This window comes from Anopheles funestus, chromosome 2RL (assembly GCF_943734845.2).
Source record: "Anopheles funestus chromosome 2RL, idAnoFuneDA-416_04, whole genome shotgun sequence".
NCBI lineage: Eukaryota > Metazoa > Arthropoda > Insecta > Diptera > Culicidae > Anopheles > Anopheles funestus.
In genome coordinates this window covers 66,891,056-66,905,771 of record NC_064598.1, presented here as the reverse complement: position 1 = coordinate 66,905,771, position 14,716 = coordinate 66,891,056, and the positions used below count along the sequence as shown (strand labels likewise).

The 14,716-nt window shown below is 42.3% G+C and overlaps 2 protein-coding genes across 5 annotated transcripts in view; one reads left to right on the top strand and one right to left on the bottom strand.

Annotated features, from left to right (window-relative positions):
* The window catches only part of LOC125762283 (dual 3',5'-cyclic-AMP and -GMP phosphodiesterase 11), a 43,531-nt gene that overhangs the window by 20,200 nt on the left and 8,615 nt on the right, over positions 1-14,716 (top strand). For 3 of the 4 annotated variants that reach the window (XM_049424190.1, XM_049424189.1, XM_049424193.1), the window contains exons 2-5: positions 4,551-5,121; positions 8,268-8,499; positions 8,584-8,726; positions 11,406-11,556. In XM_049424190.1, coding sequence (XP_049280147.1) covers positions 4,551-5,121; positions 8,268-8,499; positions 8,584-8,726; positions 11,406-11,556 — 1,097 coding nt within the window. Of the gene's footprint in view, positions 1-1,990; positions 2,502-4,550; positions 5,122-8,267; positions 8,500-8,583; positions 8,727-11,405; positions 11,557-14,716 lie in introns of all 4 variants that reach the window. The other variant, XM_049424192.1, reaches the window with a different exon arrangement.
* On the bottom strand, positions 12,734-14,336 carry LOC125762320 (CD63 antigen). The gene is made up of 4 exons (XM_049424272.1): positions 14,008-14,336; positions 13,583-13,771; positions 13,337-13,507; positions 12,734-13,268 (listed from the first exon to the last, which is right to left on the bottom strand). Exons 1-4 carry the CDS (start codon positions 14,086-14,088, stop codon positions 12,852-12,854), a joined length of 858 nt encoding a protein of 285 aa, XP_049280229.1. The 5' UTR covers positions 14,089-14,336; the 3' UTR covers positions 12,734-12,851.

The following is a 14,716-nucleotide window of genomic DNA, read 5'->3' as shown; positions in this document are numbered from 1 at the left end:
AAAATAGTATTAATGTTCGTATACAATTTACGGACTTTGGCTGAATTTGAACTAAACGTCTAGCGTCAATTATTGACAATGCCGAGGTCTATGCTCGAGAAAGATAAGGAACAGTAGGAAACAGGAAATGTCATGTTAATATAACCGAATGATGAGTACCTTGGTCGAATAATGTTTTAAATGAAATGACAAATATTTTACCTTTAAATCGTATTAAATGCCAGTGTAAAAAGAATGTTAACTTTTCCTTTACAAAATTCCATTTGACACACATAAATGACCCACCCTGTACTTCTTACACATTCGATACAGCCTATTGTTCTCCAACTTTTTACATTCGGTTTTGATTTCTATACCTAAGCCCTACATGTATTACCCATATATGAGCATAATATTCACATTCCTGTGTCCACCATTGTTGGCAAGAAGCTCTTGAATTCCAGCAACTGTTTCACCAACGATTGAACTGTTCAAACAATTTAATCATCAGCAGATGAAGATCTTAGCTGTGTCATCAATGCTATTGGATGAAATTGATTCCCCGCATTCCCGCCTCATCACGCTGATTAAACGAAAGGCTTCAGCCGAATGCGTTGGCTGTGCGCTGGCAGTAAAGCTTTTCCATGAATTACATATTCCGTTCGCTTCATCTTTTTCTTCAAACCAATCCACCCAGCGGTTCCTTGCTTAGCGGGATACAATAAGCACACAAAAAAAAGAAAAGTAACACGAGAGAAAAAAAAACATGAAACAGACAGAGCAGCGTCAATATGGTACGACCACCCGCACGACGGATCGATGCGTTCACCATCACTTTACTACTTTGTGGAATTTCACTTTCAAAACTCATTCGCCATCATTCGCATTCGGATCGTACCGCCACGGGACGGCGAGGGGTTCGTCCTGCTTGCCGGCCCGGCCACAGGAAGCAAGCGAGCGGCGCGTCTTCATTCGCGGAAACGGACCGCATACTAATGAAACAAAGTGCGAGATCATCGCGGCATTTGCAATAGTTCCAGATAGCTGTACAAAAAATGTGTATATACTGTAATGTTTCCTAACCAATCGTGGGGTGATGCACTGGTCATTGCGGGCGAGAGATGAGGGATGAAGTCGCCCCCCCGCATTCAGCGTTAATGGTGTTCGAGTCGTTTTTCGTTATATTCTTCCATTTACATTTCATGGAAGCAATCTACTATTTGCTTTGGCAGTTTGCCCACCCCACTACCTTCATGTACCGGCATTGTTTCACATAATCCGTCTTCGATCATTTTTTAGGAACGCCATCATAGATGGAAAGTTTAAGTATCGATCACGCGAACCCAATCGAAACAGTTTTGTTGCCCATTATGACTGTTAACGAAATGTGACTGTTGGACAATTATAACTTCCTTTTAAGGATCACCCGGGAACGATTGGGAACAAAGCAGCATAGGGTGGGCGCATGTTTGTAACCATCATTTCTATTCCCATATCCGAACTGCTGCTTGTCCGCCACCAGGCGTCTCCATTAAGCTCCATTAAAGGAGGAAATGCATCGCGTGCCGGTAGACTATCAATTCGCGTCGCAACGGCTAAAGTGCTAGCTGTCGTGTTGGACAGTGAAAAATGCATGTCAACTGTATTCGTATTCACCTTCAACTCGATCGGGTTAATAGCAAAAAATGGAGAATGATGGGCCGCGTATTACAGCAAAATGACTGAGCAAGAAGTTGACCTCGGAAATTGAGTGGAATTATGTTCGTACTGTGGATTAAAAAAAGTATTTTTATGAGATGTTTTTTGCTTGATTTGAATACTATTTATTTGGCAATCATTCAGTAATAATAATGGAAAATGAATGAAAGATAATTAAGGTTAATTTATGTCCAACGGTTGAGGACATTCTAGTCCGCTTTTACAGAAGTGTTATTTAATTACTTATTGCTTAAATTCATTTTTACTAAAATAATTTTTACACTTAACAAAATCCTGTTCAACTGTTCAACAGAAGTCATAATACTGCAAACTGATTCTCGACCCTTCCCGCGTGGTCCTTCGATAGTGGAAAACAGTGCAGATATAAACGAAAAGGTGCAAATAATAAAACAAACAAACAAACAGGTGAACCTCAGTGAACCCCTACCCCCCGTGTTCCATGACCGCGCGTCGCATGTGTGGGTAAAATGAAGTGCCACTGCTTCCGCATCGCCCCGAACTCTCCTAGCAAAAAGCGCGGACGTGGAAGTAGTACCAGTGGTTGCGATTCCGTTGACGAGACCAGTGCCGGGCAGAAGGTACGCTTACCCCACTGCGTCGGTCGTCGACGGCGTCGCTGTCGGTTCGGTTCGGTACAGGGGCAACGGCATCGACCAGGCACGGCGTCCAGTGAGTGCGTTTATTGGAAAATAGTGCCGGAAACGGAGCCAGCTTCCTGCCACCAACGTAACAGGGGGCCCTGATGGGCCAGAGCACTAGCATGTGTCGTTTCAATGGTTGTCGTTACAAGCGAAACAAGCAAGGTAATTTCCGCTAATCTTTACAGCCGTTTGTTACTGCATCCGTGGACCGTTTCCGTTTCCTTGGCACCCGGGGGTGGTAGAAGTTTCTGGCTTGTCCTTGGTAGTTCCTGGTAGATAAAAGACGTAACGTTTTCTCACTAAACTTTGTGCCATGAAGAGGGAATTCTTATGGGAGAAAAACACCAAGCAAAACATACCCTTGCCATCGTCCTGGTAATGACTTTCCCTTAAACGAATGCAACGGCGGCATGCAAGTGGCGCAGTTTTCTCACTATAATACCAGCCATGACTGGACTGTTCTAGAAAATGATAATAAATTACAATTCTCGTGAGTGGCCACCCTTGCTACATTTATTCTCAGAAAGGCGAGCGTTCAAACTGCAATACGGACATATTTTTTGATTTTGGAGAGAAAGAAGAAATCGGAAAAAAAATTCTCCCAACATCCACAAACCACAAACAATTTCACCGGCAATACTTTATCGGGTGTTGGCTAAATTTGATCCTTCGAAAATCATTTCGGCCACGTGCGTTACGCAAAAGCTGCAATCGCAAGTAGTGCGTGTTTTTGGTGGTTTTGGATGTGGGCGGTCGGCCATGAAACATGAAATCGCCCACATCGGGGCGATTTAGTTTCGGCTACTCGTAAACCACCTGAACGAACTTACCAAACAGCAAATACTCTGCCTCTGTCATATCTACCTTTTACCTTGCCCCTCTAAGAACCCTTTTTGCATCTACTGAAACTTGAACTTTGAAAGTGGATACGCTTCTTTAGACACACGTTTGCATTCCATTGATCTTTGCCAAAAATGTTTTGCCAGCATCCTCTTGCTCTTCCAGTGCGTCGTATGGTTCCGTACGATGGTTTTTGGTTTGGTTGTAGCTATGTAAATGTTCCAACCATGAAACAAAACATTATGCTGGAAACATTTCCGTTATTCCAGTTGGGTTCGAGTTTCAGCAATGTGGAGAAGAAACTCATGTTTTTCTGCGATGGAAAACCGTACTGGTAACAAAAGGGACGGGGCGGTGGATGAGGGGAGGTGAAAGTTTATTGACTCAGATGATAAGGCATTTCTTCGTTTCCCAAGATCGCATCTCTTTGAGTTGCGTTGCGTTTGACAGACATTATGCTGCAAACTTAGATAAAGCCGCATGCTAGAATTTTAGCAAAATGTTTTATACAAGTAATTTAAATAACATGGATAATGCAAAAATATATAACAAAACACCGTTGCGCGTATAATTTTCGTTTCAAAATATTATTAAAACAATTACAATATTGAAAGAAAAAAGGCATTCATTGCAATTTATTTATAAAACATTTGCCAATTTAAACTTTTCATTTTGTTTTAATTAAATTTTATTATTCGATAAGTTGAAAATTGCTCGCTTTCTTTATAAAATTAACAAGTAGTACCGAGCGTTTGAAGCGTTTTTTTAAACAATTTCGAGGAGTTGGATTAATGGAGATCGTACTACAGAATATATATGCAAAAGTCATGTTTCAACAATCTTAGGATTGTTTAACCTTAAAAAAATGTGACCAAAATGAAACGTTCCAGCCAAAATGACTGGTACGGTCAATCTAGTATTAATAGCGGTAAATCTTTTTTTAAACATTAAAACATTAAAAAGAAAACAACTGCTCAAAACAGTCATACCTTTTATCCTATCCTATTTTAAATTATTGAATATGGAAAGTTAAAAACAGTAATGCGTTACGAAACGAAATTTTGCCCGTGACCCATCCAGCATCAATCGTTTTAATATTATCTAATAATTCTAGGGGATACCGTACAGAACTTTCTTAGCCGTTACAGTTTTGCGTCAAGGCTCTCGCATGGAATACATTTATCATACACATTACACTCGAACGGACGCATCCAACGGTGCGGTTATCTTGCTTTGTAAAAAAAAGGCACACCCCATACACATACCACGCATTTGCTCCTCCCGAAAATCGCTTAATCAAGTTAAATAATTCGTCCAGCTGTTGTTGCGCTTAGTTACATGACTTTTTTTCCCCGCGTTTCTTCTTTTCAGGATTGCACTTGCGCAGCATAGAGGAGCCCCAGAGCAGAATGCCCACCGAGCAGGGGGGCACAGTGGGGCTCGATGCTACGTTGGGCTCTCGTGCTGGTGTCCCCCTGCCGCTACAGCTACCACCACACAGCAACCTTCACCATCATCACCCGCACCACAGCCTTCACCACAGTCACCATCATGCTAATAGCAGCAGCAGTAGTAGTAGTCATCATGCCCACAGCGCCTCCAATCATCACCATCACCACCACCATCATCATCACCATCAGCAGCAGCAGACGGGCACGCAGGGTAGTAGTGGAGCAGCAGGAGCACAAGGCACTTCACAGCAGGCAGGGGACGGTGTCGGGTATGATGCCGAGTTCGCCCGCATGGAGTCGTGGTTGGACGAGAATCCCGAGTTCGTGCAGGATTACTTCATTCGCAAGGCAACCCGTAACATGGTGGACGGATGGCTAGTCTCACACGCAACACCGGTGACCACGGCGGCCAACAGTGTAGACTCACCAACACATGGCTCCAATCAACCGAGCTCGTCACGCGGCGGTTCTGGCGCGACAACACCCGTCAGGTAGGCAGAGAACAGTCCATGACCTTCCCGTGCACCGCGACCCACAAATTAGTTATCTTCCACACTACTGGCCGAAGGGCCACCAATGCAGCATGTTTATCAAACGCGTTACACACCTAACCCTGACCTTCGCGTTCGCAACATTCCTTGCCTTGTAGCAGGCCATAAAATAGACACCATCACACAGATATCTCTGTCGGCAACTGGGTGGTTGGGCGCAGGTGTGTAATGAAACCTGGGTTCCGACTTCGCGGTCCCTAGCCGGCTAGTTCCCATGAATATTCATCAGTAACAATCCTCGCGATAGGGAGTCTACATTATGGTGAAAGTATGGAAGGAAGATAAGTACAAAAAAACACAACAGCTTTCGCCATGCATGTCTCCATCGGCATGTTATGTACACCAAAGTGTGTCCATAAAAGGACCACATGGTCTGCGTGTAACAGCTCATTGATGTCGGAGAATAGACACTAAATGGTATACCTTCCATACGAATTTCGTCGACAGCACCAATGAATGATGGTTGGGAAAGCAACTGAATTATGCTGATCCTTTAACAAATACGTACCATTTCCTTGAGGGTAGATTTAGATAACATCTAGGATTCGACTACGGAATCGACCTTGAAAAAAAATCATCATGGGTGTTTTGAAATTTACCATTTCTTTGTTTTTCAACTGCTTAACAAAGAAGAATACATTATATTCTCTCAGGAATGTCGCGTAACAAATTCAAATCAATTTATCGATAAATTCCTAGTTACAACTTTACGAGTAAACTCTTCTGTCGCAAATTCTCGTTGTTTAAACAAAACATATCTCGATATCCTTTGAAGGATTTCGATTATATTAAAGGAATTTTACAATATTTACATTCAATTGTTTTTTTTTCTGTATTCATATGTAAAATATGATTATTTTTTATCATTAAATGTCCATCACTTTGCGATAAATCAGAGTTAGCATAATCTTCCTTGTCAAATACTAGATTTAATCATAAATTTGCAAACTTTTTGGTTTTTGAAGAAATGCGGATTCCCCCTAGCCCCGTATTCCTTGTACGCCCTTTAATACCGTCAACATATTTGTTTTCATACTCTTGAATGTGTATGTTTTCTCGTGAAATGACTTCTAATATAAAATTAGATAAAGCTTCATTTTTTAATAATGAATATGATTATGTTTTCAAGCATCCGAGTGCATCTTCAAATTAAATATGTTTTAAATAATTTTCAGACAAGAAAGTAAAATTTGGTTGTTGGGCAAATTAACAAAAATTAAACTTGGTTATTATTTGCTACTAGCATCAATTATTACTATTAGCTTTTAGCTAATATTGTTTTATCATTAAAATGTTACTACTTGCACTGGCCATTCTGATTGAATTGGTGGAAAAGAGACTATTTACATAAGTGTAGTTCTCAAACACTTTTTGGTACTAACAATTAGTAATAAAAACAAGTTCTCTCCGTTTTTGGATACCGTTTTGCCAACGGAAATGGACATTTCTATCCCTTCGTGACTGTTTATTGCTCGAACCAAGCGCTATTTGTTACTCTTGCGTTCTTACTAATGCGTGGATCAATATTCGAGTCGTTTTTCACGTGTAAATTCGTTTGTCACGTGTAACTGAAAGCTTTTGCTCGTTTGGTTGCACGAACAGAACATTCATTTCAATTATTATTTAGAAGGTTTTCCTTTTTTTTTGGTTATTGCGTTAAAATTATTTTATCACCAATCATCCATTTAATTAGAAGTGTTATGCCAAAAGCACATTAATTTTGTAGAAAACCAATAGCACTGATGCCAATTATGGGAAAAACAAATTCATTGCACTAACCTGTTAGCCTTCCACGGTAATAGGGTTGACCGTAATGACCTAAAAGATGCTAATTAATTGAAACTCGTCCATACATCAATTGGCGGCGCTAGCTTCACTAATAAACCATCGATGCCGTTGGTTCATGTTTTTTTTGGTTTATCCTACCTGAATACGGTTCAATTTTCCTGCTCATGGAACGTCGAGTGAGAGCACTCCAATTACACCATGGATCAGCTTATTTCCGGCTTAACGACGGTTTGGACGGACTGTACTGCACCCTGTCACTGAATGTCGAAGCATTCCTGCTTTCGGGGTGAAATGATGTTTGGCTTACCACCTGTGTAACCTGTGACCGAAACCCTGTTGTCACCATCCTGTGTTGCTGTGTTTCGTGTACATGCAACATTTGATTTCGACCAATGAAACCACGAACCAACGGCTCACCTTCAACCGAACACGACCACAATTGACGCTTTCACCTTCAATAAAGGTTAATTGAAATCGTTCGTTCTTTTATCTTTCTTTCTGTGTGGAAATGTACAAGGAACAAATCGAACTTTTGGGAGTTTTTTGTTGGTTTGTTACGCTTCGAATTTTGACATTGGCTATGTTCCAATCGACCAATTACGCCTACAGAGTTGCACAGATTTTTTTTGCTCACATTGCGCTCATGCTCCCAAAGCAAAACCCTTTTGTTGTGTTGGATCCGGTTCAAAAATATGCCCCATTTCGGGAGTTGGAAAAAATCGAATAAAACGTCCTGAAAAAAGTGCAAAACAAAATCAAAACGCTGCTATTGTACGATCGATAGCATGATCCCTTTTCGCGAAGCAAAACCCAATAAACTTGGCCTTTGATGTTAATGCCAGATAGGGGGGAAAAGAATAGCACATGTTCCGCTTTATTCTTTGTGTAAATTATCATGTCTACCTGTGAGATACGGTACAATTTAATGAACAGAAATTGTATTAGCAAGCATTTTGCCAAACAAAGAGAAGTGACTGGATTAAATTATTAATTTATTTAATGCTCGCTTTCGAATATCCACCTTTGATAGCAAAAGCTTGGAAATGAGTGAGTGTAATATGATCAAAATTAAAAATGGTATTTATATCAAACTCAAACGCGGGCTACATCCAGGTCACTGTTAAAAGCTACATTAAAAAAATAAACCTCCCATATACGGATTGATTTAACCAGTTTTCGCCAGTACAGTAATAGAATGTACACGATGTTCTTCATAGAACTATTTCATGCTTTTATTCATCCTTTTATTTTAATACATTGATGCTTTCAACCTTCCTTTCTTCTTTTTTTCATTGTAGAAAAATATCAGCCCACGAGTTCGAACGGGGCGGACTGCTAAAGCCGATCGTAAACACCATTGATGGTACGCCAACCTTCCTGAGCATAAGCCCACAAAATGAATCCTCAGCTACTGGCAGCATCCAGTGCTGTCCGAATGGTGTTGCGTACTGTGGGGCCAACCTACGACCTCTGCGACTATCCCGTAACGAGCTCAAACAGCTCGACGAACGGGAACTCATATTCGAACTGGTAGGTCATTTTTCTTCAGATAATCCCACACCGGGTGGTAGCAGCGATATCCTAAATTTCTAATCTCCATCTTACCAATTTCAGGTGAAGGATATTTGCAACGATCTCGACGTACGCTCGCTGTGTCACAAAATCCTGCAAAATGTGTCAATTCTGCTGAATGCCGATCGTGGCTCACTGTTCCTAGTGCAGGGCAAGAGTACTTGCGGTGGCGACAATACCAAAAAGTACGTATTATTATCGTGTTGGGGCAGTACATGCGCAGAAAATCGGTTGGTGGATGGATCATTAGTGAACGAAAGAAAGAAAAAAAAACCGTCCTGCTGTGAATAAGCATAACCTAACCGAAAAGACTGTTTCCGAAGAAAATGTTCTTTTGATTCTGTTTTGCGATGGTGTCATTTTGCTTGAGATCGATCACATCGACTTCTGCCGAAGGCATAAATTGGAAAGTCTATCCATTATATTTCGATCCCGTCTATTTCTACCATTGAACCCAAAAGCAATGAAAACTCGTTGACTTATTGCTTCGCGGTGGTGTATCTTTCTCGTTTGCGGCACCGAATATGCGATCCAGTAACATGGATGGATACACGTTCCCGGTATTTCTATTTACGACCGTGCAGAAGCACTTTCCAATTCCTATGCCTGCGATGCATCTATCAATTAGCGGTCGGATTATGTTTCATTACTTGTACTCGTGCAACCGTCAAGCGTGTACGGTTTGAAATACTTGTTTACTACCTTAAGCTATGGGCTCAAAAATGCTCCGAGGCAAACAAAGCGATTGTCGAGAAAGACTCGTCATTAGAGACATTTTCGTCAGACGTTCTCCGAAAAACATACGTGTAGCACAAAATGTGAGCTTATCAATTTACGCAGGTACTTCTATTCCTTCTTTATGTGAAAGCCCCTTTGGAAAGCTTTGTGAAAACTCGGGTACTTACTGGAATGCCCATCACACATGTCAACGAGATGAATTCCATTTGTTTGGTATGTGCTTCGTGCATTAATTAGTGAGCAAGTGTCAGGTTCAGCGAGGAGTCATAAGAACCAACATTAAAGGCCTTGGAACATGAAACCAACTCGGAATAACAGCTAACTACTGTTGAGAAACACAGTGAAAAATACTGCCGAAGAACTTTTGCCGTGTACTTTTGTTGGTACGGAGATAATGTTTAAAAGTGTCATAAAAAAAACTTTCAACGGATATTTTGATGAAAGCCCGGTTATGAACACATTTTTTTGTAATGATGCTCTTTTGTATACAATTATTAGTAGGAAATCAGTTCACTGAGTTTATAATCCTCCTCCTGAAAATAAATCCTTTTTATCAACATGAGAATGGCGCAATTTACCTAATTCTGCTATGACCCGTGGTAAATTAATTTGTAGCAAAATTCATGTGAAATATTCCTAGGATATTTTTGGTGTTACTGCCAAACCGTAGCAGCATGCCCACCATCCAGCTGTGCACCACTTGAGACAATTTGTATTTGATTTCTAACCGTGTGTGCTGCGCCCTCCCTAATGATAAAGCAGTTGGAAACCTGATGATTTTCCTTCTTATTATACAACACTCGAACGGAATTCAATTCATTACTGCTCGCTCGAGCCCGAGAATAGCCTGTCAGCGCACACATTCTTGTGCTGTATATGAAATGTAAAAAAGCGAAGGAGGAACATTCACCTACACACGCCGGAAGGCGTTTATCCATGACGGTTGGTAGGAGTGTATGTTCTTCCAAACCGATGGCTCACCGACTTGCTTTCGGCAAAGCACACAAACAATCCATCACGCGATATGTGATGAACCTTTCGTGAACCGTCAAGTACTACTCTCTAATGAAAATATATTCAAGACAATTTTTTCCCATTACCGCGCTCTACAGCATACAGCGATGGTGGTGCCACTGTTAACGGCCGGAGAACAACAGACCGTGTTTGTTGGTTCCGTGGATCCCGATTTCACCCATGCCCGCTCCACGTCCCCCCTTCCGATGTCCTTGCTATTGTGATGGATTTTTACTTTTCCTCCCTTTCGCGCTCCCACAATCACACACAGCCGTATGTTTGCCATTAAGTGCTTTTGTTGGTAGCAACAGCAGCGCATCGTCCAAGGGATAGATGGTACCGCAGGACAACCGTGACATGTAGCGAAACCCTGCGTCGCCAAGTCGTGACACAGAAGTCGGCTAAAAACTCGACACGGATAGGGCGACTTTGTGTTGTTGGTTTTGTTTCATTATAATTAATGTGATGTTTGCAGCATAAGTAATCAATTTTCATTTGGCAAGCACACAACCATGCCACCGTACCGTAGGTCGTCACGCTAGCAATTCGGGGCATGCTTTGGGTCGAATCTCAGATTGCTGCGGATTGAAAGATAGTGATTTAATGTTGCTGCTGTCCCAACGGTGCTCTCGAAGTTTGAAATTATCCTCCAAACCACTACTCAAACCATCCCCTTGGTGAGGAGATATTTTATTCATACGCCACGAAAGCTTCCAAATCCAAAAGGAAAGTTCATTGGGGTCGCATAATATATGTGCACCGTATGCAAAAGCTTCGAAGCTTACCTGTGTCCGCATGGAAAGCGGGATGATTTACCAGACACCGGATCCGCAACGGCTTTCAATTTCCGGTTTGCGGCTAATAGGCGGTGATAGGATTCGCCGATAATTTATTAATCCTCAATCCGGTACTGTGCAGGTGGTGTTTGGATATGTTCGTGGTATCGACGGGAGTGAAGTAAAGTGCAGCGATGCGCTGAACCAAAACCCGCCCCATTTGGATTATGAATCCAGGGTGATCTGTAATCCGATTCCGATATTACTGCTGCCAATGGCGGGCGACTAAAGTGCTGCGCGTTAAACCATCGCTGATTTATTTCCGTTTACTTGCAGATGCTTAGTATCGAAACTGTTCGATGTATGCTCGAACAGCACACTCGAGGAGATGGAACAGCAGGACGAAGTAAAGGTGGCCTGGGGTACGGGCATCGCTGGACACGTTGCCGAAAGTGGGGAACCTGTAAATATACCGGATGCTTACCAGGTGAGTACCGTATCCAAGAGAAAATGGCCAACAAAACGGAGGGAGGACAGGGTGGGTCTCAGCAGCACTGTTTATTATGTCCTTTGCTGCATAATTGATGGCTGTAGTAGGGTTGGAAGGCTAGGTTAGTGGTGAAAACCACCATCGTCTGTTTCTCTCTACACATCCACCAACGGAACCAATCCACTACCAGCACTGACGAGAACCACCTGTTGATGCTACATGGTCCATGAGTAGCAAAGGTTTTTGTTTGCAAGTTCAAGCAAATTCACCTTCCCATCCATGGTACGTGGATCGGCGGGTTTGGCTAACAGGTTCACGGGCATGGAATATTTATTAGCGCTGCTAAACTCAATAAGAATTCATCTACCCGAACGGAAACCACCATTCTACCGAATGATTCAACCAGAGCGAGTACCAAGCGTCATGAACAAAATCCAACGTTTACCTAGGCTTTCATTTCGGGTTGTGTGTAGTGCGTGATAAAAGATTTATTGGTTTGTTGTCTTATTCTGCACAGCATAAGGGGACCACAATCAGTTTTTGATTTGCCTTTTTAGTAGCTTAATTAGTCCCGAACATATGAGACGGTAATTGCTAATGAATATATCATAAGTACAAGGTCGGATTGTTAACCATTTCGGCATATATTTGGCAGCTTCTGAAATTTTGCAACTAATGTGTCAAACTCACGCAATGATAGTAGTTGCATGCAGCGTGTCGTGACGCTTTTCGTTGATAAATTGTTATATTAATGTAACTCTTCCATTAGTTTCCCCTGCCGTAAACGTAACCCCATGTGTTATTTATTTTGTGTGTACAATGAAAAAGAGTTAGCATTTTGATTACTGCAATTTAAAAAAGATGTTTTTATTTTGGCAGAGATTTTTGCAATCCCCAAGGAAAAGGATTTTGTAAAAACCTCCTTGGTATGTATCATAGTAATTGTTTTCAATATAAAAATATTTTATTGAATTCTCTAATGTTGTTAGAGATGATAGCGGTGCTGGTCTCTGCATCACAGGACCGGGAATCAAGTTTCAGGGCCAAACCCCTGTACGCAGTGCTGAATATCCGGCTACGAGTAAATTAAGTCAAGGAAACCCTGAAATGGCAGACCAAAACCTCTTCTAAGGTTATAGTGCCACAGAAGAAAAAGAAGATTATCTTTAATCAATTTCAATTTCAAAATCGTTCACTCTTATCATCACATTTATTCAACACGAAAATATTACATGCTTGCGTATAGTTTAAGCAACTCAACTAGCGGATACACTTCAGTAAGACCTTAGACCTTAGTTGACGCTTGGGCTAGTAGGAAGATACTTGTCCGGGTCAACGTTAGCCTCCGATTTCTCCATTCCCGTGTACTGCGGTTCAAGTGTCTTGGTCATAATACCAAGGCTCTGCTGCAGATGCCAACGACGCGTAGCACGTAGCGTCTTTGCCCGACGAATTGCACTGGCAAGCATGAACGCACAGACAGCTCCCAATACCTGAACGAAAGCGACAGCAATCGTACCGGTCGCGATCAGCACCGATCCCTGCGAGATCAGCCACGAAAGGCGCGAGTAGCAACCATAGTCGCGTGGAATGCATTCCCCATCGATCGGTGGTGCTGCACAGCAAGTTTCCGGATACTCCATCACAATACCATCCGACGGCAAGAACTGAGCCCAATCGTTATATCCATCAACACCGCAACATTCGAGCTGTTTTGAAAAACGCAATACAAATAAGCACAGTGCTATTGGTGATGCAAACAAGCGGACAATCTCACCGTGTTCTGCAACATATCGATTGGATTGCGGTACCCTTCCTGCTGCTTGTAATCGGCCATCGAATCGAAAATCTTTTGACGCACCATCATCTCAACCTGACCGCGCAGCACAAACGCCGTAATGGCTGCTGCAAGCTGTAACACAAACACGCTCAACAGCAACACACCATACTGTAATACGGAAGAAGATCATGTTGTAGTTTAAAAACCGGGAGAGACACACACACACGTACCAGCCCTACTTACAATGTTGATCATGGCCGTGCTTTCCTTCAGTGCACCGACACACCCGAACAGTGCAATTACCAGCAGAATGACACCGATGGCAATGAGCAGATTCGGCGGTACGAAGAAGTGTGAATCAATAAAGTTCTGGAAATCATCGAACAGATTACCGATGGCCACTGCCATCGACAGGAGCATTGCGGCCACGACCTGCGTTAAAGGAAAAGAAATACAACCAGACATTAGCACCATAAAGAATGTGTTCCTGACTCATCGTTTCGACGTCACATCTTTTTTCACAACAACACCCGCACTTATGGTTGGCAAGATAACGATTCCACTAATACGAATTACCTTCAAACGTGTTACAAGAAGCGAAATCCTTTCGACATCCGGTACGGATGATTGATTTTGGAGGTGTTTGACACACACTTTACTTTACTCACCGCAAACGTAATGCTGATGACGAAGATCATGTACTTGACACACTTCATATTCATATTAAGCTCGTACCGTTCCGACGCCATATTGGTTGGTGCAGCTAGGTGCAAACGTTTTGTTTCCAGGCAGTAAAAACAAAAAAGTGCTCTTAACACCGATTTTCACCGGCACACCTTCGACAGCAAAGTGCCTTCCTCACGGACGGCGGACTAGTTCTGTTGTTCAAGGCCCTTAAAACTTGTACTACTCGTGATCGTTTGCAATTTGACGGCGACTTGCTAGTTTTCCGTGACCGAACTGAAACGAAAATGGTGTCACAGCCCCAACAAGACCGTGTCGTGCACGGGAAAGGGCCACCAGTCTTATCTTATCAGTCGGCAAACAAAGATATCACCCAGCTACGGACACCATTGCCGTCCATGTTTTGTAATGCTGGTCACAATTACAACCAAGCGCGTATGTTTCTCCTTAATTGCTGGGAATTGTTGTTCCTTTCTTTGGTGCCCATTACCCACCTTATCAGGGTTACACCTTCCGTTTGGGAAAATGGTCACACAACCACCACCAGGTGATATTCGTGCAAGGGTATGGTGCGTTTGGAAAATCGATAGTGACATTCGCAGCATGGTATATCGGTATTGGGACACCGGGTCATAGAATGTGAAAAATTACCGAAATATTTCTACCCCAGGAACTCCAACATTGACCGTCTGG